This window comes from Mus caroli, unplaced genomic scaffold, assembly GCF_978045245.1.
Source record: "Mus caroli unplaced genomic scaffold, Mus_caroli_1 scaffold_17, whole genome shotgun sequence".
Lineage (NCBI taxonomy): Eukaryota > Metazoa > Chordata > Mammalia > Rodentia > Muridae > Mus > Mus caroli.
In genome coordinates, this window is record NW_028227272.1 from 90,667,502 (window position 1) to 90,695,323 (window position 27,822).

Consider the following 27,822-nt stretch of genomic DNA (forward strand, 5'->3'; position numbering starts at 1 on the left):
TCATGAATATGCCTGTACCCATCGGGGCACTCATCTATTTAAGGTGCAGGGGAAGGGCCATCTATGGACATCCAGTTCCACAGATATGCAGCAGTGGTCTCAGAAGAGAACCTCAGTATGCCAGGCTGTTGGTTAAGACTTGATTCTTACCCTATGATTAAGAAATATAGCAGGTCTTGGATTGGAGAGCTAGCTCAGCGGTTCAGAGCACTGGCTGCCCTTCCAGAGGTCCTGAGTTCAATTCCCAGCAACTTCATGGTGAATCACAACCATCTGTAATGGGATCTGATGCCCTCTCCTGGCATGGAGATAGAGCACTCAGATACATACAGCAGGTCTCTAGGTATGGTGGAATGTATCTGTGATTCCTGAATTCATAGTGGTTTCAGTACGCCACCTTGTAGAAGGAAGGGACAGGGAGGCTGGGATGGGGGGAGGGGATTTATAGCTTCAGTGAGAACAGAGACAAGTTAAGATGGTCATCAACTTAATTAAAAACTCTCCAGGGAGTAGGGTGTTTCTCCAAATACACCAGATACAGAATTATCACATAACCCAGCTGTACTGCGCCTGGGAATATTCAGCATACCACAGGGATACTTACACCTTCATGGTCACTGAGGCCTTAGAACAGCCAAGCCAGGAACCAGTCTAGACACCCACTTAAAGGCAAATGGAGAAAGAAAATGAGGTGTGTGTACACAGTGGAGTTTTATTTAGCCACACACACACACACAAAAAAAAAATGAAATGATGCCATTGGCAGGAAAATAAGTAGAACTGGAGAAAGAACCTTGTGCTAAGTGAAATAACTGTGTACAAGGGCAGATGCTGCCCGTTGTCTTTACTTGAACACCAGACTGATGTATGTGTGACATGAAGCAGAAGGAGGACTGTCGACATGGAGAAGAACGGAACTAAAGGGAGTGGTGACAGGAGAGTTTTGAAGGTGACAATGCGCAGAGCAGTGCACAGGTGTGAAAACATGTCGATGGAACATGCTGTTTTGGATGACGACAAAAAGGGAGATTTCATCAAACCACAAGAACCCATCATGACCCGGAAATTATGCATGCATGTGAGAGTGTCCGACCGTCGTGGTAAGTCTGTGTGTCTGTCCCACAGCTTCCCCTCCACTGTTCAGTAGATAGGGACCCAGCCAGCCAAGGTTTCCACAAGACACCTGGCATCAGACAGCTTTGTCTTCCCACACGCTCTGCTCTCCAATTATTCTGTCTCCACTAATCTGTGCCTTTCTCTGAGATAATTATCGTTACGTAAAAGGCTTTAGCATCGCTCAGCTTTTGCAACTGTTTTTCAGAGACAGGTTTTTCTAGGCAAGAGAGCACAGACTTGAGAGCTCAGCACGTGGGAGACTAAGACAGGAGGATGACGATCCAGAGCATACCAGGGGGCAAAGTACGGGATGAAGAAAGAAAGAAAATACTGCTTTACTGACTCGCCCAGGCTGGTCTTGAACTCTTGATCTGAAGTCACTCCCCTGCCTCCTCCTCCTCCCTTGACAATCTACAGGGCATGCACTGCTATGTCCCGTTGTGTTTGAAACTGTTTGTAAAAGATACTATTAGAGTTTATTCTCTGCTTTCAAAAGAGTTATTAAAGCTCATAGCAAGGTTGTCAGAGAACCTTAACCAAATAGTTAGAATTAAAAGAAGTTTTTTTTTTTTTTTTAAAAATAATAACATTGATCCAAAAAAGGTATCAAAAGGTAAGTTGGAAGGAGCCGATGGTGTATTTCAGCAGCTAATCAAGTCTGCACTGCACTCTGGTTCCAGCACCCAACCCCAAAAGTCAATATTTAAATGGGAATCGTGTAAACTGTACTGCCTGCACTAGAAAAGAGGAAACATCTTAAACCAGCAGCCTTGGCTTCCACTTCAAGAGGAAAATGAGCATATTAAGCCTCAAATGGACAAAAACAGGAAATAAAAATCAGAAAATAAATAAAAATAATCAGAAAATGCTACCAGAAATGGAGAAAATGGAGAAAAGAGGATCAAGAGGAGTAAATGTCGGTTGCTTGGGAAGTTTTCTTTTAAAGATGTTAAATCTCTGCCGGACTGGTTAGGGGGAGAGAAGGATGAAAAGCCAGACCGTGGCCTGTGCCTGTGGACCCAGTACCCTGCCTAGAGGCTGAGACTGGAGGATTGTTAGAACCAGGAGTTCAAGACCAACCTGGGCAACACAGCGAGACCCTATCTCCCAAACAAAACACCGGGGTTGTGTGAGAATTTGAAAAGTCAGAAACAGTGTTCGGTAAGAGCCTAAGATCCCAGCAGGACGTGGACGGGAGTTCAAGGTCATCCTTATTGAACTTAAGTCAGGGCTGGCCAGCAAAACAGTGCAGGGAGGGAGGGAGGGAGGGTGGGAGGGAGGGAGGGAAGGAAGGAGGAAGGAAGGGAGGGGAAACAATAGTTCTATGTTCCTTTAAAAATATATATTTTATTTCATGTCTCTGTGTGCTTGTGTGTGTGTGCATGTGTGCGTGTGTGTTGTGTGCATGTGTGTGTGTGTACATGTGTGTGTCTGTGTGTGCTTGTGTGCATGTGTGTGTGCATGTGTGTGCGTGTGCATATGTGTGTGTGTGTGTGTGTGTGTGTGTAGGTTCCAGACCACTTGCAAGAGTCATTTCTTTCCTTCTACCTTGTTTTTTTTTAATTTTTAATATTTTTATTACATATTTTCCTCAATTACATTTCCAATGCTATCCCAAAAGTCCCCCATAGCGCCCCCCACTTCCCTACCCACCCATTCCCATTCTTTTGGCCCTGGCATTCCCCTATATTGGGGCATATAAAGTTTGCAAGTCCAATGGGCCTCTCTTTCCATTGATGGCCAACTAGGCCATCTTTCGATACATATGCAGCTAGAGACAAGAGCTCCGGGGTTCAGCGATCAAACTCAATTCATCAGGCTTGGTGACAAGTGGCTTCCCCCTTTGTTTAATAATCACAGAGAACCACGCCCTCACCAACAACTTCCTACGGGAGCGGTGTCCTGGTGTCCTATGAAATCCTTGCTGCTGGATGTCCACAACACAGCAACCTCACCAGCCTCAGAGTATGGACTTAACACAGGTCTCCATTTTCCCCCAGGCATTGACATAAAAACCACAGCTCTCACCCTTTTTGTCTGGTTGGTTTGGGGTTTTGCTTGTTTGTTTGTTTTTTTCAAGGCAAGGTTTCTCTGTGTAACCCTGGCTGTCCTGGAACTCAGTTTGTAGACTAAGCCAACCTTAAACTCAGAGATCTGCCTGCCCGTGCCTTCCAATTGCTGGAATTAAAGGCATACACCACCACCACCTGCTCTCAGCTCTCATCATAAAGAAATTTATCCTGGGGGCATTGTGAGTGACCACGGCCTGGGAACACAGAATTAGGACCCCCAATTTATGTTCCAGCTCAGAAGCACTTTCCTGAGGGTTTTATCGTTTCCTAGACGACATTATCAATCAAGGCTACTTTGAAGTCCATGGGTGACACAGCAGAGAGGCAGGGACAGTGAGATGGAGCTGTTCTGTAGGCCCAAGATGCTACCGCAGGACATTCTTAGCTCTCAGATTGCTGGAAGCTAGTGTCCCACCGGGTCAGTAGCGTCTAAGAGGTTTTTATTTATTATCACGAGATGTTGGCTCAGATTTGGCAAGGAGAGGTTGTTCCAGAAGCTAAACCTAGTCCAAGATACTTAACCTCTGACCCTGCAGAATCCCAGTCTCTCCACAGCAACCTGTCCTTCAGTCCCTTCAGGGACAGAACTCCTTCCAGGAGTCTTGTAGACAGCCAGACACAACTTCTTCTCAGGAATTCTCATTCACAAGGATCTGCTAGGCAAGTGCTCCATCACTGAACTACACTCTGAACTCCCCACTGGCTGTGGGATCCTAACTTCTGTGGGGTCCTAACCACATGTGCATAAGACAGATGGTCAAAGCCAGGTGTGGTGGCACACGCCTTTAATCCCAGCACTCGGGAGGCAGAGGCAGGTGGATTTCTGAGTTCGAGGCCCGCCTGGTCTACAGAGTGAGTTCCAGGACAGCCAGAGCTATACAGAGAAACCCTGTCTCGAAAAACCAAAAAAAAAAAAAAAAAAAGACAGATGGTCAAACTGTGTGTGGGGGTTGGGAGGAAGGGGGCAGGGTGCCCGTGTGTGCAGAGGTCAGAGGTTGACAAATGTCTTCCGCTATTCATCTCTTCCTGATTCTTTGAGGCAGGGTCTCTAGCTTGAACCGGACCTTGCAGACTTGGCTAATCAGCTCGCCTCCGGAATCCTGCATCTAGGGTTACACAGCAGCCACACTGCCCCACAGTTGTGTGGACCGGGGATTTGAACTCTAGTCCTCATGACCTTCACCCACGGAGCCAGCTCCACAGCCTTGGCCCAGCTCACGTTCTCCTTTTCATTCAGTCCAGCATCCCAGTCCCTGGAACGGTACTGAGCTTAGGGTGGACCTCCTACCCCAGTCAGCCTAACTGAGAAACTCCCTCATAGACATGCTGAGAGAGAGGTCTGTCTCCTAGATCCTCTCAAGTTAACATCACAGGCATGCTAGGCCCCCACAGGGCTCATCTTCCTGACCTCCGGGATCATTTGAAACAGAAGGTGGAGTCCGTAATAAGAGGCTAAGGCAGTTTGACCGGATCAGCTTAGGAAACGCTGAATCACTGTGAGGACTTAATTGGCCTTAAACCTCAGAATCCCTAGCCAAGTAGGATCAACACAGACTCGATTCCACCCAAGAAGGGAGGAGGTCTGATTGCGTGCCCACACTTAGACACGCCTGGAATTTTGTTCGTAGGTTCAGCATCTCCTTGGGAGATGACTCACATAGACTGAGACCAATGCAGATCTATCTGCATATCCAGTACACTTGGAATAAACCAAAGCACTGAGGGCTCCCGTACTACTCAAAACAGTCCGATAAACATGAGCCTTCTCTCCCACGTGGGGGCGCACCGAGACCTCCAGCCGCGAGGGCTCGCCCACACCTGTTCAGTCTACTCCTAGGCACTGTTCCCTGAAGTCCCTGAGCAAACAGCGGGGTGTGTTAAGTAATCTCAGAGCGAGTTCCACAGAAGCAAACATTTGCATTTTGCAGAGAACGACGGCTTCTCGCCCAAGAAAATTACGGAGCATTTGTTTTCCTCCTTTTGAGGTTTCCCCAAAATAGTTGTTTCAATCCGACTGCCACGAGTCCTGCTGCCCACTTCCTTTGGGAGCTGCGCTTGTCGCTGACCACTGCTTAGCTCTGAACCAGGATCTCTACACTGGCGGGCGGACGGGCGGGCGGGAGGAGGCGGACCCTTTGGGAACAGACGGCTCCTCCTCAGAGGGGAGGGACAGGCTTCTCAAGGCCTTGCTCTCTAGCAGTCGCAGCGCCGGGTCCCAGAACCTATTCCTACGCCACGGTTTTGACCACGCGTGACGCGCTGCCCAGCCGGCCCGGCCATCAGGTGGTCCGTGTGTCCCTCTGACATGTCGTCCTGCAGCCGCGTGGCCCTGGTAACCGGGGCTAACAAAGGCATCGGCTTTGCGATCACGCGTGACCTGTGTCGGAAATTCTCCGGGGACGTGGTGCTCACGGCGCGGGACGAGGCGCGGGGCCGCGCGGCGGTGCAGCAGCTGCAGGCGGAGGGCCTGAGCCCACGCTTCCACCAGCTGGACATCGACGACCCGCAGAGCATCCGTGCGCTGCGCGACTTTCTGCGCAAGGAGTACGGGGGACTTAACGTGCTGGTCAACAACGCGGGCATCGCCTTTAGAAGTAGGTGTGGGGCTCCAGGAGGAGGTGTCCCGGGGTTCTCCGAGGGTGCTGGGCAGTGAGCCTCTGGGATCCGGAGGCTGCGCCATCCCGCCTGGGTGCACCCGGCTCGCGCCCTGCGAGGCGAGTTCCCCTGTGCGGTGACTCGGGTGCGGGCCCGCCCAGGCGCCCCACTCCACGCCCGACCCGGCCGGCGGCCTGTGCGGGCCTGTGCTCTGCCGGAGGCCCTCCTTAGAACTTTCAGCTGCGCCTGTTTGCAAGAAAACCGGTCTCTTGGGAGGGAACCACGCCTTGTCAAGCTCATCAGCTTTCTGTCCCACGCACGAAGGCTTTTCCCAGAGAAGGGTCTTCCAAAAAAATACGGTTGGAGCTTTCGCTTCGCGTGAAACAAGGGCGCATTCATAGATGCCAGGAGATATCTGCTGAGGACAGGAAATGGGTCGCCCGGACACAATTAGCGCCCTGGCACGATAGTGGGTTTCCTACCCGCTTTAATGGAGCGTTTTGAGAGGCTCTCGCAAAAAGGAAGCGAGCTCTGCTTCCCTCCTCCTCGGGGAACTAGGTTTGTTATTAAACTTGCAAGTGCGGTTTGGAAATCATCTTCCTTTAGGGGGAAAAAAAAAAACAAGATCGCTTACTCTAACAAATGTCCAATTAGCAAAATTATCCAGTTGCCATGTGCTGGAACTGAAACAAACATTCCAGCTTCACTGAAAATGCTGAGAGAGCCGGAGACTAACGAGGGAGGGAGACTATTGTGCAGCCGAAAACTCTCCAGTTGGCCCTGGACACCCATAGGCGCCTTCGTGAGAGCCAAGTTACCCTTGTACCCGCACTTCCAAACTCTGGCATGTGGGCTTTGGGGAAGGGGAGGGGCGAGCTCACCACCTCAGCCACTCTCAGCATCGGATGGAAGGTTTGGTGAATTAAGGCCCTGGAGGTTCATACTTAAATGTGGGCCATGTGTATGCAAACCTGAGCAGCAGCTGCCCCACCACACAAGCTGAGGTCTTACACCTGCCTCACCAGAGCATCTTTTCCCAACCTCCAGGAACCCTATTCAAGCTTGAGACAGGAAGATCAAAACTGAGTGTTCTTGAGACGCGACATGAGCGTGGCTGATGAGAAACTTGGGGTGTGGACCAGAAACTTCTTTCCTTATGCTCTTAAGACCTTTAGAATGATCAAGTTCTAGTTTAAAGGTGTGTGCGTGTGTGTGTGTGTGTGTGTACTTTACAGATGTGTGTATCACCATGCTCAGCAAGACTGTCTTAAAGTTAGTACACTTTCCCTTTAGCTGTTATGTGATGAGATCCAACTTGGCCACACGAGTTTCAGAGGAAAATGTAATTCTCTTTCTTTCTTTCTTTCTTTCTTTCTTTCTTTCTTTCTTTCTTTGCTTTTCAAAGTGGATGATCCAACACCCTTCGACATTCAAGCTGAGGTGACACTGAAGACGAACTTTTTTGCCACTAGAAATGTCTGCACTGAGTTACTGCCCATAATGAAACCACATGGTAAGTCCAAAGTAGGACTACTGTCCCTCAGGAAGCAGCCCCCGGTCCCTCAAATAGGGCAACCAACAGGGACCACCAGGGCTGCCATTTGCTTGTGAGATGGAGGGTAAAAACTGCCTTATTTTATCAAGGTGTCTGGCTCTGTACTTGAGCCTTTTGGCTGTGGTTGTCAGAACTCTGTGGTGCTGATCAGTTCTTGGGGTCTGTGTCATGAGCTCAACCTCCATCACAGGATGCAGCATGGCCCCAAAGGTCTGTGACAGTCTTAGAGAGTTGCCCTCCTGCCCCGGCATTGCAAGGAGGGGCCCACCCCTGACTTATCTGGCATTATAACAGTCCTTCTGTTCCTTTCTTATGTCAAACAAACAAACGAACAAACAAACAAAAACCTTATGAGAAGGTGTTTTTCTAAATGCTGTAAGCTGAGAGAATCCGAAAGAAGTAGTTTTTTTTTATGGGGAAACACCTTACCTCCAGCCCATGAGGGTTCAATATTTATTATTAATTATCATTAATTTCCTTCTAATGTTTATTGGGTGCCCACCATAATACCCAGCACTGGAAGTAAAAACTGGGCCCATCATATACAGGAGGACCATTTCATCCACAGAGCCTGGAGCTGAGCTGGGAGATAGAGATTTCCTAACAAAGACTCTAAGGTGTGAGACGGCCAACTTGATGGAGAGAGGCACTTCTCTGGGGATTTCCCTTTTCTGAGATTGACTGCGGTTCTGAGGGAAAGTGCTGTTGTTTTGATTTTTTTTTTTTTTAAGGCTTTAATTTATGTATATGAGTGCTCTACCTGTATGTGCATCTGTTCACCAGCAGAGGGCGTCAGATCTCATTACAGATGGTTGTGAGCCACCATGTGGTTGCTGGGAACTGAACTCAGGACCTCTGGAAGAGCAGTCAGTGCTCTTAACCTTTGAGCCAACTCTCCAGCCCCCGGCTATTGTTTTTAAAAAACATAATTTTCAGGGCCAGAGAGAGAGAGAGAGTTCGGAGATTAAGAGCACTTGTTGCTCTTGTAGAAGACATGGGCTCAGTTCCCATGGTTTCCTGCACCTATATAGCTCACAGCCATTGGTAACTCCAGTTCCAGAGGATCCAACACCCTATTCTAACCTCTTTGGGCACAGGGCAATGTACACATACATACATACATACAGGCAAAACACTCATACAGACACATAAAATAAATAGAAATTTAAAAATTTAATTTTCTTAACATTTTGAAAGAGAATTAGCTCAGGATTTAGGAGAATTTTTCCCCCCTCTATTCTTTTTTTTTAACCAGGATCTAACTCTACAGTGTTTTCTGGCCTTGAATTTGCCGTGTAAACCAGGCTGACCTTGAACCTCTGACGCCTCCTCCTGCCTTTGCTTCCTGGATGCTGGGATCCCAGGCATGCATCCCTATCCCAGCTTATTTGTAAGAAAATGTCAGTCTGAAAACTGTAGTGAGAGCTGAACTTGGACCCCTGCCCGCCACCTGCTCACTCCTCCCTCGTTTCTTAGTGGGATGGATTCCCAGGAAGTCTCCGGGCCCCCGCACACACCTGCGATCCCTGAACTCAGAAGCCTTCACCGCCAATCGCCTGATCGAATAAACTTCATTCTGTTGAAATGAGAATTACAACATCAAGTGAGAGCCAAGCCAATTTTGAAAGTTAAAGGAAAGCTCTCAGAGGAAGCGGGAGGGGCAAGAATCAGGTGAACCGCGGCTTTAATCAAGCCTGCAGCTTCCTGCCCTGGGGGAACTCTGATTGATAGGGCACCTGCCTAGGACAGGTGACTTGGCTACACTCTGTTCCCTGAGAGCTGAGAGACACTGTGCTTACTATCACAGACTTGCACTTTCTGTTTAGCTTTTAGCACCTTACTTTCCAGGATCCTAGGTCTTGCTTACACGCTCAAGACAAAAAAATAGCTTCAGCAATAATTAAGTCACTAGAGGGAGCTACTTGCCTGTTGTTCTTTCTTAAAAAAAAAAAAAAAAAAAAAAGTGGAAGTTGTTTCTGTATGCATGGAGACACACATGCACAAGCACGCATGTGCACACACACACACACACATGCACACTCACGTGCGCCAGACAATGCTGCCGCTGGTAGTTGGTGTGGTGTCGTCCCTCTTAGAGCTGGCTGGACCATCTGGTTAATAGGATGATCTTTGATCACCCTCCAGCACCTCCCACACATGTGCCCCTGGATCAAAGAGGACACAAGATAACTTCCCCCTATAATGTGGATTAGAACTTCCTCCAAGGCACCTCGCAGCTCCTACAGTTAGTGTTTATTGTCTTCCCTGCCCCCTCCCTCACTCCCTCTCTTCTTTCTCTATACACTTTGCAGACCTAAAACTTCATAGCCCAAGCTGGCCTTGAACTCACAGCCTCCCAGTTGCCGGAATCATATTATGAACCCTACTGCCTCTTCAGTAGCTGTGAACTTTGGCCAATGTGAATATTAACTCATATTCATGAATTGGTTCATTGTCATGTTGCTGGTATCTTAGATTAATGAAGTTGGAACCAGAGTGGAGAATGGGTCTCCCTCCAGTGTGGATTGGATGAAGTTATCACTAGAGATACACTTCTAGGAGAGGATGGAGGTGGCTGCCCACAGCCCTAGCCAACTGTGCATCTAGGGAATTGAGAGCCTTCATCCTGAAGTCTCCTTCAAGGCACCGTCCCTTGGGATTCAGGTGATAAGTAGGCGGATTATGTGTGTTGAAAGAGGAGGTTTTTGGTTTTGTCTTTGTTTTTTTTTAATAAAACTGCCTGATGATTCTGTCACCTGCCATAGTGACTTGGCTCTAGAAATAGTCACAATAGGTATGCTGGGTCTGGTCTCGGGTATACTCCAGGCTTTTCTGCCATGACAACTGCTTTAAAAAAAATGAACACAGACACAAGGACAACTAAAGGGTATATCTGCTCAAGCTAGGTGGAAGTTACAGTTCTGAACAAAGGAAAACCTGGGTAGCTGATACAGGAAGAACTGAGGATTTCAGTTTGCATAGCACATCCCATCCTGACTGAGTAAGTTCTTAGGAGGCTGACCCTGGCCTGCAAGTGGGATGAGTTTGCCCCTGTGGTATTTTTAACTTTGAGGCTTGGGTGGCCCTTGGGCCCTGGGTATCTGTTTTGTGGCTTTGTTGTGAAAACATGAAACAGATGTGATCCCAAGGATTCCTCCCTGATGCAGTACTTTAGTTTCCTTTTGGGTGGTCCCCAGCTGCCACAGATCTGCAGAGCCATGAGTCCACCATCTTTAAAAGCAAGGCTTCTTAAACTTTCTCCACTAGTGACCTTTTCACTCTGGGGGAAATTTTAATGCAACAGCAAGTATATGAAATTGGTAAACCAACATTTTCTGATTATGAACCATCAAGACATTTCATTTAAAATGATTCTTTTAAAGTTGGGGATGTAGCTCAGTTGTTATGGTGCTTGCCTGGCACACAGGAGGTCCTCGGTTTAATTCCTAGTAATATATAAATTGAATATGATAGCAAATGCCTGTACTCCTAAGGTGGAGGCAGGAGGATCAGAAATCCAAGGTTACCCTCAGCGACCTGTAGAGAGTTTGAAGCACAACCTGAGATGCATGAGTCTCTGTCAAGAAAAAAAAAAAAGCACGTAGAATTTTACCAGTTAAAATTAAGGCAAATTTGCATAATAATGAGATGCAGTTCTTATTTATTTACATAGAAGTTTAGATCCTGGTTGAGTAATTGGTGCTGCAGGATGCAGCAAATCTTCAACACTTTCCAAAAATCAATCAACATTTGTATTTTACAACCATTGGTACCAAGAACACCTCTTCACATAAATGCATATTACAGAATGTTGAAAGTATGTTAGGACCATCTCAAAAGTTCTTGGAAATTCTGTCCTAAGCGCAAGCCAAAATTCATCTCACTAATCTTTTGAAACGTAAGTCAGCACCTCCAGCAATAGTCTTTAGAATGAAACATTCTAACATAATGCAGTCCAAAGTTACACCAACCTGATGCCCACAGACTGTGGAATGATGGGAGGAAAATGTCAAAAAATTGGTTTTAGCAATTGATCTGTTGTTTTTCCGTAAGAGCAGGAAAGTTGGTCTGTGCAGGAACAAGCCACTGCAGGTCACCACATACGAGTTCCAGACTTGAGTAGAAGTGTTTTACACGGTGCTTCTTGGCAGTTAGTAGCAAAATGGCATCTAAAATGCACGTGCATGCTCAGAAACCAAGGATGCAGTAAAGTCCCGAGACACAAAACTGTTGAACACTGCCAGAAAAACCTCAGATTTAGAGTGCATTTGATTTTAAATTCATTTTTAGACACGGCACTTTTTACTATTACATATATGCAAACACATATGTGTATACATGTATACAAAATAGCAAAAAGGTTTTCAAATATATATCATATGTATAGTTATAGAAGGAAAGCCTGGTCAGTGGTAGAGATGTGTTTGTCCCCTTGGAATACACACAAACAGACAGACACATACACACACACGTGGATTGTATGTCTTCTAGACTTGCTGTCTATTTGTTCATGTATTTATTTATTTGAAGGGGTGTGTGTGTTTATATGCATCATGTGTGGATGTCAGAGGACAAACCACAGGAATCAGTTCTCCCACTTTGGAGACTTAGAATGGAACTCTGGGGCTGGAGTGATGGCTCAGTGGTTAAGATAACTGACTGCTCTTCCAGAAGTCCTGAGTTCAGTTCCCAGCAACCGCATGATGGCTCACAACCATCTGTAGCAGGATGCTTTCTTCTGGTATGTCTGAGAACAGCAACAATGTACTGTTGCTACATAAAAGAATAAATAAATCTTTTTTAAAAATTAAAAAAAAAAAAAAAAAGTGGAACTCAGGTCATCCGGCTGGGAGGCAAGAAAGAGCCTTTACTTGCGGAGCTGTCTCCGCGCCTCCACCTTCTGTTTTATCAGCAGTTAAACCTACACTGCACAGAGACTGCGGTGCACACCTCCGTACCTTCTGAAATACCCTTTGTGATGGACTTTCCTGGCGTTGTCTGTTGCAGGTAGAGTGGTGAACATCAGCAGTCTGCAGGGGTTAAAAGCCCTAGAGAACTGCAGGGAAGATCTTCAGGAAAAGTTCCGATGTGACACACTTACCGAGGTGGACCTGGTCGACCTCATGAAAAAGTTTGTGGAGGATACAAAAAATGAAGTCCACGAGAGGGAAGGTTGGCCAGACTCGGCTTACGGGGTGTCGAAGCTGGGGGTGACAGTCCTTACGAGGATCCTGGCCCGGCAGCTGGATGAAAAGAGGAAAGCAGACAGGATTCTGCTCAATGCCTGCTGCCCGGGATGGGTGAAGACCGACATGGCGAGGGACCAGGGCTCCCGGACCGTGGAAGAGGGGGCCGAAACCCCCGTTTACTTGGCTCTCCTGCCTCCAGATGCCACTGAACCTCACGGCCAGCTAGTCCGTGACAAAGTTGTGCAAACTTGGTGAACGTCTGCTCTGGGGCTTAACTGTTTGATAAACGTTAGCCGGAGAGATGAATGCAGCCTGGTGTGGTCTGATTCTTTCCCACATCAAGGGGGAAGGTCCGTTCCTATCTGCGGCTCTGCAAGCTCAGGCTGAACAATTCGCTGTGTCCACACTCTCGCAGCTCATCGTGTTTTCATCCAGTTAATGTGCCTGCTTTGATTTTTCAAATTAAAAAGATTTATTTGTTTTATTTTATGTATTATTTGTTTTTGTTTGTTTGTTTGTTTGTTTTATGTGTGTGTGTCCATGTACCATGTACATTCCGGGTGCCCATAGAGGCCTGAGGTGGTGTTGGATCCCTTGGAACTGAAGTTATAGGTGCTTGGGAAGGCACCTGGCAGAACAGCAAGTGCTCTTAACAGCCAGCCTGTCTCCCCCTTCTCCCCAGTCTGCCTTTATTTCGTTGACTAAATCCAACATCCATTCAGCCAGGCTGTGGGTCCTACAATATTAACGATCTCAGCGAGCTTCTGAGTAGCTTCCACAGGCAAGTGTCCCCTGCAGCCAGCCTCCGGAGCCCTGCTGCTGGGAATTATGGTTGGGGGGAGACGAACACCACACCACACCACACCCAGGCATCACCAAGCATTGCCCTTCTGCTTAAACACAGACAGGAAGTGGAGAAGTCAACTGCCTGGCCTTTTCATTTCAACTTCCTCTTCTATCAGGAGCCAGTCACAGCTTCACATATGGGGCTGCCTTCGGAGACCTTTGCCAACTGTAACAGGCAGGAGAGCTCTCGGATTCGCTGCCCCTCCTCTGAGTCCCCATGGTTGAGTGACAAAGTGTGTGACTTGACCTTGCTCTAATGAAAGCAAACCAGATTGAACTAGCTTAGGGCTAGAGCGGTGAGTGGCCATACCTCGGCAGTGGTGATCAGAGGGACAGATCCAGGCAGGCCATAGCCAGAGTGTGTGTGGGGTGGGGTGGGGTGGGGGTGGGGGGAGGGACAGGTCAGCCCTCAAGAGGAGTGGTTGCAGAGTGGACTAACTCCCTTCCCTTGCCTCCCACAGTCCCTGAGAGTATGATGCTCTCTATGCTGAGATTCCTCGTTCCCTTAACTGGGTTGAATCAAACTATTGCTGGCAGCTCAGAGGAACTCGAGTAATAGCAATGCATTAAAATGTTCCGTGGTGGCGCACGCCTTTAATCCCAGCACTCGGGAGGCAGAGGCAGGCGGATTTCTGAGTTCGAGGCCAGCCTGGTCTACAAAGTGAGTGCCAGGACAGCCAGGGCTACACAGAGAAACCCTGTCTCGAAAAACCAAAAAAAAAAAAAAAAAAAAAAAAATGTTCCATGGCGCATTGTAGACAAACTATAATCGGGCCTGAAATCCAAAGCAAAGCAAAACCATGAACTAAAAGATCTGCTGCTTACCAGACTGTGTGTCATGCTGGTGTTTCCCACCACCATGGCTCTGTGGAACCAGCGTAGTGACTCTGAACGCTGGTGACATTGTCATTTTCCTTCTTGTTCTTTCAGTTTGGGGTATTTGGGTTGGGTTTTTTGTTTGTTTTTTTTTGTTGTTGTTGTTGTTGTTTTGGTAGACATTGCATATAAAAAGTAAATTCCAAAAAGTTTATGTTTTATTATGGATGCATGTGTGTGCATGCATTTGTATATACATTCATGCATATGTGTGTGTGTTAATGATATGTCATAAGTAAACCATGACATCTGCATGTCACAGATGTGGCGGTCACAGGACAACATTCGGGAACTGGTTCTCACCCCTGTGGACATTGGGGATCTAACTCAGGTCTTCAGGTTTGCATAACAACCCAATTTTGGGAGGGTTTTTTTTGTTTTTTTGGTTTTTGTTTTTGTTTTTTGGTTTTTTTTGTTTTTGTTTTTGTTTTGTTTTGTTTTTTGAGATAGGGACTCACTCTGTAGTCCAGGCTGGCCTAGAACTACATAGCTCAGACTTGTATCAGTCCCCTGCTCCAGCCTCTTGTGCTATGATTTCAGGCGTGAGCTACTGTGCCTGTATTCACTCTCATTTTTCAAATGCAGACATAAAATCTCAGGGATGTTAATTAAATTGTCCTGGATCGCACAGCTACAGAGAGCCAAGGCACATCCAGGACTGTCTGAATGAAGAGCCCCTGGTATCTGACCATGGCCACATCTGGTTTCTGCTATAGTTCTAGGAGCCGTGGTTATCTTTGTCAATGTAAAAATTTAAGGGAGATTTCGGGGATTTGTTTCTGCAAACATCACAGGCTGTAGGGAGACAGGCCCTGGGAGTCCAGCTCAACACTCAGTAGCTAGTATTGGTTCAGCTTCTGGCATTTGGCCCTCAAAGGTTTATTTAAATCATCTTTAAACACAGCAGAATTTGGTGAGCATTATTATTCTGGTGACTGTTAGCTCAATCCCATGTGGGCAACAAAGTAAAATAAATGCAGACCAGCTGTGACTACAGCAAAACTGTTGGGTTTTATAAATCTCAGGAATCTAGTGCGGCAGGAGGGAGCATTTCAGCAGGGTCTGCCAAGGTGTCCCCCTAAGGAATCAGTTATGTGACGGACCTAATATAAAGGTTTATTGGCGGGATTGGGAGGGGACCTGGAAAAGGGGAGGAGGCAGAGAAAGGAGGAAGACAGAGAAGAACAGAAAGAGAGAGGAGAGAGAAAGGGAGAAAGAGGGGAAGAAGCCAGCTGGGGACTTTGGCATGGGGGTGGAGGGTGGGGGATGGAGGTCTTCTTATATGCCTAGCTCCTGGCTAGTACCTGGTGGTTGGAGATGCAAGCTGTTGCTAGGTAACTGTTGGGCAGAGCCCAGAGGAATTGCCGACAAAAACCCTCAGAAATTCCATGAAGATAGGTTCTATAGACAGAGGAAGAAATTATGTTAAGAATCAAAGGGAAGATATAGTGCCGGAGAAGTCTCTATCTACCCAGACAGAGCAAAGGTCCCCAAGCTAGAATGCATGTCTGCTCCAGCCTTCTGGGTGGATAACAGGTATTGTAGAGAGAATATTTTGTGTATTGTATGGATGCATCACCTGTCAATTAAAAAGTCTATGGCCTATGGCTTGGGCAGGAAATGGGAGGTGGGACATCTGGGAGGAGAAAGAATTCTGGGATAGAGTCAAGAGGGAAAGCTGCCCTGGAAGATGTGAGGGGAAGGATGCAGGATACCTGAGCACAGGTAACCAGCCACATGACAAGAATGTAGGGAAAAATAACTGGGTTATCTAAGTTGTGACCTAGTCAGAGAAGAGCCTAGATATATGGCCAAGGTATCTGTAAATGTATTTTGAGTGTGAGTCTTATTTTTGGGAGCACAGGACTGGGAAGACAGATCGGATGTTAACTTCAACGAGGCATTGAATCTTTCCCTTGAAGGAACAACCCTGTGTGCTCAACATTTCCTGGTTCCTGAGCTTGTCTGTGAGCACAAAGACCTCCTCACCTCCTACAGGAGATGATGCCCCTCATCTGAGTAACTTGTAAGCTGTTTGACCGTTATGTCCTCAGATTGGATACATTTCCCATCGAGAAGAGGATGATTTAAATGGAGCATATTTCCAATAAATCACATCTTTTAATATTTATTTCTGTGAGGCAGAAGGACCTGCCGGATTTTCTGGGTCAGTGTTGGTATGGTAAACCCACATGAACCATGCCAGCTTTGGACATGGCCTTTCGACTTCTTCTGCAGACTTTCAGCAGGAACTTTGATGGACTGAAAATCGGCAGAGTACCAGTGTGTGGATATAATATACATGATGATGAGCAGAACAGAGGCCTGCTTAAGTGACAAGTAGCTGAAAAGTGGGCCCAGCATGGATACAGAGCTGCATCCCGGCTCCTCTGGGAAGAGGAACATAGGTAGAGGAAGGAATGGATGCTGTTGGTCAGAGGCTGAGCTTAAGGGGGTGGGGGGTACAGAGGTTACTCTCCAGAGATAGACACTAGGCTCCTTTTGTTTTTTTGTCTTGTTTTCTTATAAAGGACAACATATATTTGGAGCTGGCTTACAGATTCAGAGGTTCAGTCCATTATCATGGAGGCAGGAACATGGCAGCATCCAGGCAGGCATGGGGCAGGCAGAGCTCAGAGTTCTATATCTTCATCTGAAGGCTGCTAGTGGAAGACTAATTTCCAGGCAGCCATGATAAGGGTCTTATGTAAATACCCACAGTGACATACCTTCTCCAACAAGGCCATACCTTCTAATAGTGACACTCTCTGAGCCAAGCATATACAAACCATCATAGCACATTGATATGCAAAATGTTCAATGATACATATACGTCACAAACTACCCAGAACTTTTACGCTCCATCTCAGAGATTGCTTCTTTACAGTTTTCTCACGTGTAAAGCATTAAACATTTTCCATATTCCCTGCTATCTGTCTATTTATAGTGCCTTATCTATTGGGGCATTAATTTTGATTTTTGCTACTTTATTATTTATTTATTTATTTTGGTTTTTCAAGACAGGGTTTCTCTGTGTAGCCCTGGCTGTCCTGGAACTCACTCTGTAGACCAGGCTGGCCTCGAACTCAGAAATCCGCCTGCCTCTGCCTCCCAAGTGCTGGGATTAAAGGCATGCGCCACCACTGCCCGGCTTTTTGATACTTTTTTTTTTCAAAACTTTTCCTTTTTTAATATTTATTAATTTATTTTATGTAGATGAGTACACTGTAGCTGTCTCCAGACACACCAGAAGAGGGTATCAGATCTCATTACAGATGGTTGTGAGTCACCATGTGGTTGCTGAGATTTGAACTCAGGATCTTCGGAAGAGCAGTCGGCGCTCTTAACCACTGAGCGATCTCACCAGCTTTTTGATACTTTACTACTATCTGTGTCCACACCATTTGTTAATCCTATGTCCCCAACAATAAGTAATAATGGCTACCTTACTCTGCTCAAAATCATCCCTGGATCTTCTTCTCCCCTTCTTTATCTGTGCTCAGTTCATAAATGAAAACCCCCATCTCAACTTACATTTTTTCCCACCCCCTGGTCTTTATTTATTCTCTGAGACATGGCCTCATGGTGCAGCCCAGGCTGCATTCTGGTTCCTCTGCCTCAGCCTCAGCCTCCTCCCCTACAGCTGAGAGGACCGGTGTGTGCCACCCCCACCAAACTACGTGGCCACTATTTGCATATGTTTAAAAATTCCCTGTGTTTGCTTCAAAAACCACTTAACAACCATAAGCTGTTACTAATTAGAAACAGAAGACGCTTTCTGTCTCCCTCGTGGTTTGTAGGGTGGTTATTTATTTATCTGTTTGTAGGTGCTCCTGCTTTATGAAGCCTTTCAGCAAAACCAACTCCTTGGCTCTGAGGAGCAACTCTGAAAGCATCTCCCTTCCAATGTACTTCGCCTTTTTGGCCATTTTTTACATAGAGGAGCTTGAAATTTGACTTGTATTTTTTTTCTACTGCCTCTAATTTCAGGATCTCTTTTTCTTTTATAATCAGAAATGAAATAGCCCATCTTTTCCTGCCCGTTTTTTTTGTTGTTGTTGTTGTTATGTTATTTATATTTCGGGAGTTTGTGTCAACATATAATGAGTGGGAAGTTTTTAGTTTTCCAAATTCGACAAGTTGCATCTTCGCTGCCTTCAGGACTGTGAAGTGATGATCTATACTGCACAGCAACGTCGCCTTAGAAAGCTGGGGGCCGCCGGGCGTGGTGGCGCACGCCTTTAATCCCAGCACTCGGGAGGCAGAGGCAGGCGGATTTCTGAGTTCGAGGCCAGCCTGGTCTACAAAGTGAGTGCCAGGACAGCCAGGGCTACACAGAGAAACCCTGTCTCGAAAAACCAAAAAAAAAAATAAATAAATAAAAAAAAAATAAAAAAGAAAGCTGGGGGCCGAACGCCTGAAATTTGCTCAGAGAGTAGTTCCTTAAGGTTATTACCGTCACCAGAAAGGAGAATGGCAACCATGTGAGGGGACATTGTTCACTGTGGTGACTAATTACCATCTCTCAAGGAGTATCAGATCACCACATTTTACACCTTACATCCACACATTATTCGTTGTATCTCAATAGAGCTAGAGAAAGAATATTAAAGATATTCTGCTGTGTGGGCCATCAGAGGCGATGGCCCAGTGGGTAAAGGACTGGCTGCACAGGCATAATGACCTCAGTTTGGGACCCTAGCACTCACACTAAAAGCCGGGTATCAGAGCACTGGACTATATTCCTAGTGCCAGAAGGAGGAGGGGACAAAAGGAGCCTTGGAGCTGGCTGGCTAGCTAGTCTTGCCAAATCTTCAAGTACCATCCTCAGTAAGGGAGCTTGTGCGGCAAAAATATGGGCGAGAAAATGATAGAAGCTATCTGATTTTACCCTCTGGCCTCTGCATGTCCCGCGCTATTGTCTCGCCGGCAAGAACGCGCACGGAACACCAGGATTCTTCTGCAGCAAATCTTTATTGCATATTGATGAGGTAGACGCCGAGCCTCAGAAAGGCGCTGCTTATATACACCCTAGCGTGGCGTGTCCACGCCTGACTGGTCGCTTACCCACGATCTCATAGACACGCCCCGGGGTGGTGCGCATTACTCCTAGCGCATGTGCACCATAACTTGTTCTTTGTTTAAGTGGCATAAGGCACTGCGGAAGCCGGCGCCATCTTGTGATGGCAAATGTTATCGCGGCTCTCCACATCTGCACACATATCCACGTCATGCACACATATGGGCATGTACACAGACATATGCACACACGCCCAGGCACGGATAAGGGATATTGTTATGAGAGTTCTAAGGAATGATGTTCTAAGAGTTATCACTAAGAACAAATACCTCTGAAGCGCAAGTATGGTACGACTGGGTTTTAGTATGGGTTTTAGTATGGTACGACTGTCTCTCTGAAGACATGAAGATGGTTTCCTTCAGCATCAGAGGCTGGTCATCACTCCGTCGAGCTGATTCTTCCTCTTCACGCGTGCTCCGCTCTGAGGCCCATCTGGGCTCTGTCTGTGCAGCTGATGTGGCGTGTGAGCAATTGTTTGGGAGGGTAACGGAAGCAGAGTGATCTCTTCGGTGCTTTGCACTCACATTTTGACTATAAGGTCTGATTTGGAGGTCTGAGAGAGCTTGGCTGAAGTAACATGTAGCTTCAGTATCACCTCGGTAACAGAGCAGGAGTTCTGACTATAGAAGGATCCGGAAGCCACTGATAGAGCGGGAGGCATCATGGAAGAAACACAGCCGGCTAGGAAGCGTATGCTCTGTATCCGTGGCAGGGTAGCATCATCATGGTGCCTTGGTATCTACCAAGAAAAGGCTAGGGCATCATGGGCCAGCCTTATGCTGTCCCCATTCCAAAAGGCGGAGACTAATTCTTAAAGAATTATCAATATCTATATACCCAAATTCAGTTCGTCCAACCAGCCAGTGTCAAATGGATGGACTGGGTGGAGCTACAAAATGCAGTCGGTTCTGTGTCTGGTACTCTTTCTTTTCCAAGACAGGGTCTCTCTGGGTAGCTCTGGGTAGCCTAGAACTCAAACTTGCAGAGATCTGCCTGTCCCTGCCTCTGCCTCCTGTGTGCGGGGTTGGAAGGCACCCTTCAAAGTCAACAAGAGGGGCCTGAAGTTCAGTTCTACTCTGTCCCAGAATGAATAATGTGTTGGAGCTCTAAAGTTTCAGATGAATGCTTAATTTGAAATACTCTAATTAGTCTGACTTATCTTGTAAGAAACCTGCATTAGTTGCAGATGGCCAAGTAGATTTTGAAGTATGGAGTGTAATAACACCATCTGACCCAAGAAGACACTTTTTAAATTAATTAGGCATGTTTTAAACTAACTAATTAACTAACTTTTGGCTATAATAGGAACTGAATATAGAGGCTGCGTGTTCTAGGCAAGCGGTCTGCCATGGAGCTCTGTCCTCTGCCTAGGTTTACTTGTTCATTCATTTTTGTTTAAGATAGTGTCCTATGGCTGTTCGAATGAGTATGATCCCCATTATATAGGCTTATATATTTCAATATTTCATCCCCAGCTGGTGGAACTGTCTGGGAAAGATTAGGAAGTGTGCATCATCGATGTTTCAAAAGCTCATACCGTTCTATACCCTAACCCCTGTCTCGTGTTTATAGATCAGGGCGAGCTCAGCTACTGCCTGCTGCCTGCTGCCTGCTGCCATGCTCTCTGATATGACAGACTCTGTCTCAAACAGTAAGCCCAGCTCTGATTAAATACTTTTATTTATTAGTTGCCTTGGCCATGACGTTTTGTCATAGCAACAGAAAAGTAATTAAGGCAGAAGCCGAGGCAAGCAGGGCAGGAACCTGGAGGCAGAGACTGAAGAAAAGACCTTGAAGGAACACTGCTTGCTAGCTTATATCCCATGGCTTGCTCAGCCTGCTTTCTTATTATAGCTGCTCAGGGGTGACTCCGCCCACAGTGGGCTGGGCCCTCCCACATCAGCCATTAGCACCTTAAGGGATGTGCCCATAGGCCAGTCTAATGGAGGCAATGCCTAAGTTGAGGTTCCCTTTTCCCATGTGACTCTAGTTTGTGTCACCTTGACAAAAATTAACTAACCAAGCTGGGTGTAGTGTTGTATGCCTTTAATCCCAGCACTCGGGAGGCAGAGGCAAGCAGATATCTGAGTTCGAGGCTAGCCTGGTCTACAAAGTGAGTCCTAGGACAGCCAGAGCTATACAGAGAAACCCTGTCTCGAAAAAACCACAAAATAAATAAATAAATAAATAAATAAATAACCAGTCTAGACAGGTTCTCCTGTAACTCAAGCTGGTATCAAACTTGAGATACTACTGTTTCAGCCTTAGCTAAATTTTCCCTTCCTTTTTTTTTTCTTTTCCTTTTCCTTTTGCGACAGTCTCACATAGCACAGGCTAGCCTCAGCCTAGCTATGTGGCCAAGGATGGAGGTGAATTCCTGATCCCCTGACTCTGGCAACCAAGTACTGGGATTACAACTGTGCACTGCTCTCAGTCCAATTCATATTTTTCTGAGGGGGGGGGGTGTTCTCATGTAGCCCAGGCTAGCTCTGACGCTTCCACCTCCCAAGTGCTAGGATGGACAACCATACACAGTTCAATTTTTCATGTGCATGTACGTGTATGCATGTTCACATGTGTATGTGTGAATGAACATGTGCATGCATATGTGGAGGCCACATGTTGACATCAACTGTCTTTCTTAATCATTTTCTTCCATTTATTCCTCAAGGCAGGTTCTCCTGCAACTCAAGCTGGTATCAAACTTGAGATACTGCTGTTTCCGCCTTAGCTACATTTTCCCTTACTTTTTTTTTTCTTTTCCCTTTTCCTTTTGTGATGGTCTCACATAGCACAGGCTAGCCTCAGACTAGCTATGTGGCCAAGGCTGGAGGTTCACCACAGGCTAGCTAACTAGCTTACTTGAAGATTCTGTCTCCACCTCCCAACTACTGGGATCACAGTGGGCTGCTATGCCTGCCCAGCATTCCAATGGTGCTGGAGATTTGAACTCAGCTCTTTATTCTTATTCAGCAAGCACTTTTACCTGCTGATCCATCACCCCAGCTATCTCCTTTTATTTGTTTTTTGGCAGGGAGGGGGCTGAGCCAGAAGTGTGTGTGTGTGTGTGTGTGTGTACTCTTAGCTGTCCTAGAACTTATTCTGTAGACCAGGCTGGCTTAGAACTCATAGACATCCTCCTCCCTCTGCCTCTGAGTGCTGTGATTAAAGGCATGTGCCACCACCTGTCAATATTGTATTGACACCTGTTAATATTGTATATTTATTGCCAATCTTGATTATAAATTTAGATGTTCTTTTTCTTTTTTTTTAACAGCTTACAAATTTTGAGTCAGCCAAGCTTTAACCCCTTCATCCCTGGATATAAACACTAGACACGTAGACGGTTTTATATGCCTGCATGTGCTGGTTACACAAACGTCAATGTACCTGGGAAGAGGGGCCTTATCTGAGAAAAGCCTCCATCAGATTGCCTGTAGGCAAGTCTGTGGGCATTTTCTTGATTAATAATTGATGCGCATGGGCCCAGCTCCCTGGGGGTGGCACCACCCCGGGGCAGGTGGTCCTGGAAAATATAAGACAGGTAGCTGAGCAAGCCAGTAAGCAGCATTCCTCCATGACCTCTGCTCCAGTTTCTGTCTCCAAATTCCTCCCTCAAGTTCCTGCCTGGCCTGAATTCACATTACACTGTGCTAGGGACATGTAAGCAAAATAAACCGCTTTCTTCCGAAATTGCTTTTTGTCACCGTGTTTTCTTATAGCAATGGAAACCCAGCTAGGGCACTGTGCGGGGACAGATTTGTATATGTTAGGTTTGGCCCAAGTGGGTGGGCTTTCTCGTTACTGCTATAACACAATTCAATTCCCTCTGTTTAGTGGGCTGTGAGCTGGTTAAACCTTGAAGACTGTCAAGGGAAAAAAAACAAAACAAAACAAAACTAGCTTAGTGCAGTGGCGCACACCTTTGATCCCAGCACTCAGGAGGCAGATGTTTGTGAGTTCAAGGTCAGCCTGCTCTACAGAGCTACTTCCCTGTCAGCCAGAACTACGAGAAACCTTGTCTCAAAAAGCCAAAACAAAACAAACAACAAAACATGCCAATTGTTGTATGGCCATTTTGTCTAAGCTCTGAGATGAGAGTTTATCAAACCTTCACTAGGAAGTTAACTTTTCGGAAATTAATATTTTCCTGTTAAGTTGGCTCAATTCTTTACTTCCCCACCCTTTCCATTTCAAGACCAGACATAAAAACCATTCCTGAGGGCTGGAGAGATGGCTCAGTGGTTAAGAGCACCGAGTGCTCTTCTGAAGGTCCAGAGTTCAAGTCCCAGCAACCACATGATGGCTCACAACCATCTGTAATGAGATCTGATGCCCTCTTCTGGTGCGTCTGAAGACAGTTACAGTGTACTTAGATATAATAATAATAAATAAATCTAAAAAAAAAAAAAAACCATTCCTGAGAAGACTAGAGCACTTGGTATCTAGCAGATGGATGGAATAAAAGTTAGGGAACCAGAGTTCAGCCATTCACATAACCCTTCCTGTTGGGGTTGTCATCTGGGTTTTGTTTTGTTTTTTACATTTAGTGTGTGTGTGTGTGTGTGTGTGTGTGTGTGTGTGTGTGAAGACAACTTTTAGAAGCTGGTTTTCTTATCCAGGAATCAAAGTCTGAGCAGCAAGTGCCTTTACCCGCTTAGCCTACTTGCCTTCCTGGATATATCTATTTTGGAATTTGATATAATCTATTTTTTCCCAGAAAAAAATATCCACTGAGCTTTATAAACAATTACTAAATAGATTTGGATGGTGTCTTAGTTACTATAGCTGTGATGAAACACCACAACCAAAAGCAGCTTGGGGAGGGAGGGTCTGGCTTACTCTTCCATATCACGGTTCACCTTTGAAGGAGTCAGGGCAGGAACTCAAGCAGGACAGGAACCTGGAGCCAGAAGCTGATGCAGAGGCCATGGAGGGTGCTGCTTACTGGCTTGCTCAGCTTGCTTTTTTTTTTTTTTTAAGATTTATTTATTATATGTAAATACACTGTAGCTGTCTTCAGACACCCCAGAAGAAAGCATCAGATCTCATTACGGATGGTTGTAAGCCACCATGTTGTTGCTGGGATTTGAACTCCGGACCATTGGAAGAGCAGTCAGTGCTCTTAACTGCTGAGCCATCTCTCCAGTCCTCAGCTTGCTTTTTTATAGAACACAGAACCACCAGCCCAGGTATGTCCTTACCCACAATGGGCTGGGCCCTCTCCATCAATTGAGAAAATAAGGTTTTGTCTGATTATAGCCAGATCTTTTTTTTTAATTAGGTATTTTCCTCATTTACATTTCCAATGCCATCCCAAAAGTCCCCCATACCCTCACCCCCACTCCCCTACCCACCCATTCCCACTTCTTGGCCCTGGCGTTCCCCTGTACTGAGGCATATAAAGTTTGCACGACCAATGGGCCTCTCTTTCCACTGATGGCCGACTAGACCATCTTCTGATACATATGCAGCTAGAGATACGAGCTCTGGGGGGGGGGGGGTTACTGGTTACTTCATAATGTTGTTCCACCTATAGGGTTACAGATCCCTTTAGCTCCTTGGGTACTTTCTCTAGCTTTATAGCCAGATCTTATGGAAGTATTTTCTCCATCGAGGTTCTCTCCTTTCAGCTGACTCTAGATTGTGTCAAATTGGCATAAAACTAGCCAGCACTAGATAGCTCTTTCTAAAATTTTCATGGAATACGTTAAACAGGAAAAGGCTATCACTGAAATAACTTTAGTCGGTAGAAGGCGCTGTTTCATCTGGCAGCGCTGGTGCTGGCGTCATCAAGACACGGTCAATGTCAGAGTGAATCCTGCCAGCTCCCAGACCCCATCACTCTTAGAGGATGCAGGGACACCTTAACCCGGAACCCCCATGCCTTCTGTTCCTGGCACCTGGAATTCTTCCTGCCTCCACCCCACGATGGAGATTGTGGGTGTGGTCCTGACGCAAAGCCCAAGGGTACACGACACTGGGAAGGCCCTGCTCCCAGAGTCCGGAAAGCCCAGGGTTACCTGCCTGTTTATGTGAGACTTTACCGGACTACATCGCAAGGCCACGCGCACCACGGGCCCCCCATGTTTAGACCAGCCTCCAGCCCTAAAGACCCCGCCCTCAGAGACCCCACCCACCATCGGTCCAGCGGCATTTCCACGCGTCCAGAGCCCCGCCTTGAGCCTTGAGGCCCCACCCACCCTGCCAGACCCCTCCCCCAACCCCTCAGCCTCCAAGTCTCCTCTTTCGCTCTCCGCCCTATGTGACCAGGGCGCCGCACCACGCCCCAGAGGCCAAACCAACTCCGCCACCAAGGCCCCGCCCACACGCCTAGAGTCCCGCCCACGAGGAGAGAGGCGCCGCCATACCGTTAAGGCTCCGCCCCGTTCACGCGGAACGTCATGGCCACGCCTACTATGGCCACGCCCAGTCACCGCTAAGGACCCCGCCCCACGCCGAGGGCCTGCCTCCAGATCCCGCCCCTCCCGAGGCCCCGCCTTCCGGCCCCGCCCCCAGCCGCCCAGTTCCCGGGAGTGGCGGCAGCTGGGCTGAGGCGCAGCGCTACCTCCGCCTTCGCGGTCTCTGCCGAAGCGCTGAGCCGCCTTGTCCCGCAGCCGACCGGCTCCGTCCCACGCCCACCGCCGAGGTCCGCGGCCGCCGGTAAGTGTGGTCCCCGCGGGCCCGGAGCGGCGGAGGCGTAGAGCTCGGGCGGTGGCGCGTCTGCTGCAGTGCGGGTACGGCCGCGCGTGGGTGTGGGCTTCAGACCCGGCCTTCCGCGCCTGGCAGGGTCCGTGCGAGCGGGCCTCGGCCGCAGGTGGAGGTCGAATGGCCACCGCTGTCCGCCTAGCCGGCCCAGGGCCGTTCTGGAAGCTCAGCCTTTGTTGGGCAGGGCTTCCAGGTTCCCTAATGGTGTCCCAACAGCCGGCGTGCACCAGCCAGCCTGCCCCTGCGCCGGTGGATAAGCCGCGGAGGAGGTGCTCATCCGGTGACAGCAGTCCCCGTCTCGGGAAACCTGTGTAGGGTTGTTGAGGACACCCCACCTTTAAAAGCTATTCCTGTGAGGTGTCAGGTGTCTTGCCTTTTTTCCCCCCTAGTGCTATTTGATCTCAGTGTAAAAGACCGAATTCAAAACTGGGCCAGTTGGTAAAGAGGGTTGATGCGCTGTAGAAGCAGGGACATTATCTACAAGTAAATAGGAAGGCTGCTGATTGTCGGCTTTTACTGTGTTCATCATACTCCTTCCTTGTAAGCATGTTTACAACCGACTTCCGGATCCAGCAGATGGCTTTCGGGTCTTCACCTGAGCTTAGAAATTAGGAATGGGTAAGGCGAGAGAGAGCTCCTACGAATGCTTTCTGTTTCAAGGCAAAGGTATCAGGTGCACGTGTGCATAGGGCTTTTTGTAGCCTCCATAGCGCTATCAGCCCACTGAACTGCGGTTGTATCTCACAAAAATAGGTGTTGGAGATGGCTTGTGAGAGGGGCTGTTTAGAGGTTGACCTGGCCATTGTATAACAGAACTGAGCCCGAATCCTATGCCTGCCACTAATCCCTAATATCCCCATCTTTCGGCAGTAATGTCCCTCGTGGGACTCCAGTGTGTTTCATAAGTGAGATCAGTGTAGAGCTGACACAGAAACTGTGTAGTGTTGTAATTCCCCATGCCCGTATTTTGAAGGGGTTCACATGAGTAACGTCTGAGCTTCTTAGCTGTGCAGTTGTGCCAGCATTGGGCCCTCACAGAGAAACAACTGCACCTGCTGCCTGCTCATACCTGGCTGACAGCCTCCTTGCCAAGGGCAGCCAGGCGCTCTCTGTCATCCTGGACACTCACGGTCTCAGTGATGCAGCTCTTCCTGGTGACATGAGAGTCCACACCTGTGGGCTCTGAGGACTCCTTTGCTGATAGCTCGCCTTCCTCTTTCCTCTCTTGTCCAAACCAGACTCGGATAGCTCTGTGTGTGTGTGTGTGTGTGTGTGTGTGTGTGTGTGAGAGAGAGAGAGAGAGAGAGAGAGAGAGAGAGAGAGAGAGAGAAAGAGAGAGAGAGTGTTGCAGCCAATCTTTGGGCTTCCTTTCTCAGGAAAGACATCCTTTTTATTTTGAGGCAAAGTATCTCCTTGAGCCTGGAGCCCAGGTTAGTCCAGGCTGGTGGACAGAGCCCTGTGCTAGGATTACAAATGTGTACCCAGCACATCTGGCCTTTATATCTGGGTTGTGGGGATGGTTCAGGTGCTCAGCACTTACCTGACTGAGCCACCTCCCCAGCCCAGACTCAGTCAGTATTCCAGCCTAAACCTCTGTCACCTCATGTCAGCCTAATTCAGCTGCAGTTATTTAAGTAGTTCCTCAAGTTAGACTAGAGACCCAGTCCTGCTCGAGAATCTTTGTTCTGGGACACTTAATAAACAAACTGTGCTTGGGATATTTCAGGACTGCTGTTGTATTGGAGTTCAGACTGAAAATTCCTTAGAGGAACGGGGGGGGGGGTG

At 47.4% G+C, this 27,822-nt stretch overlaps 2 protein-coding genes across 6 annotated transcripts in view; both read left to right on the forward strand.

Moving 5' to 3' along the window:
• The first annotated feature begins 5,354 nt into the window (after positions 1-5,354).
• Cbr3 (carbonyl reductase 3) lies at positions 5,355-13,018 on the forward strand. Its single transcript, XM_021185423.3, has 3 exons — positions 5,355-5,782; positions 7,189-7,296; positions 12,346-13,018. Exons 1-3 carry the CDS (start codon positions 5,494-5,496, stop codon positions 12,780-12,782), a joined length of 834 nt encoding a protein of 277 aa, XP_021041082.1. The 5' UTR covers positions 5,355-5,493; the 3' UTR covers positions 12,783-13,018.
• A 12,855-nt stretch (positions 13,019-25,873) lies between these two features.
• Positions 25,874-27,822, forward strand: part of Dop1b (DOP1 leucine zipper like protein B) — a 117,212-nt gene continuing 115,263 nt past the window's right edge. For 4 of the 5 annotated variants that reach the window (XR_015045668.1, XM_085832051.1, XM_085832054.1 and 1 more), the window contains exon 1: positions 25,874-25,992. The gene's annotated coding sequence lies outside the window, so the exon portion shown is untranslated. Of the gene's footprint in view, positions 25,993-26,031; positions 26,067-27,822 lie in introns of those variants that run through there. The other variant, XM_085832052.1, reaches the window with a different exon arrangement.

What these genes read in the sequence shown, in the direction of transcription:
- Cbr3 (XM_021185423.3), top strand. Translation starts at nt 5,494, where the DNA reads ATGTCGTCCTGCAGCCGCGTGGCCCTGGTAACCGGGGCTAACAAAGGC. An exon ending in CGCGGGCATCGCCTTTAGAA is followed by an intron (nt 5,783 to 7,188) that starts GTAGGTGTGGGG and finishes TGCTTTTCAAAG; the next exon opens with TGGATGATCCAACACCCTTC. An exon ending in GCCCATAATGAAACCACATG is followed by an intron (nt 7,297 to 12,345) that starts GTAAGTCCAAAG and finishes TGTCTGTTGCAG; the next exon opens with GTAGAGTGGTGAACATCAGC.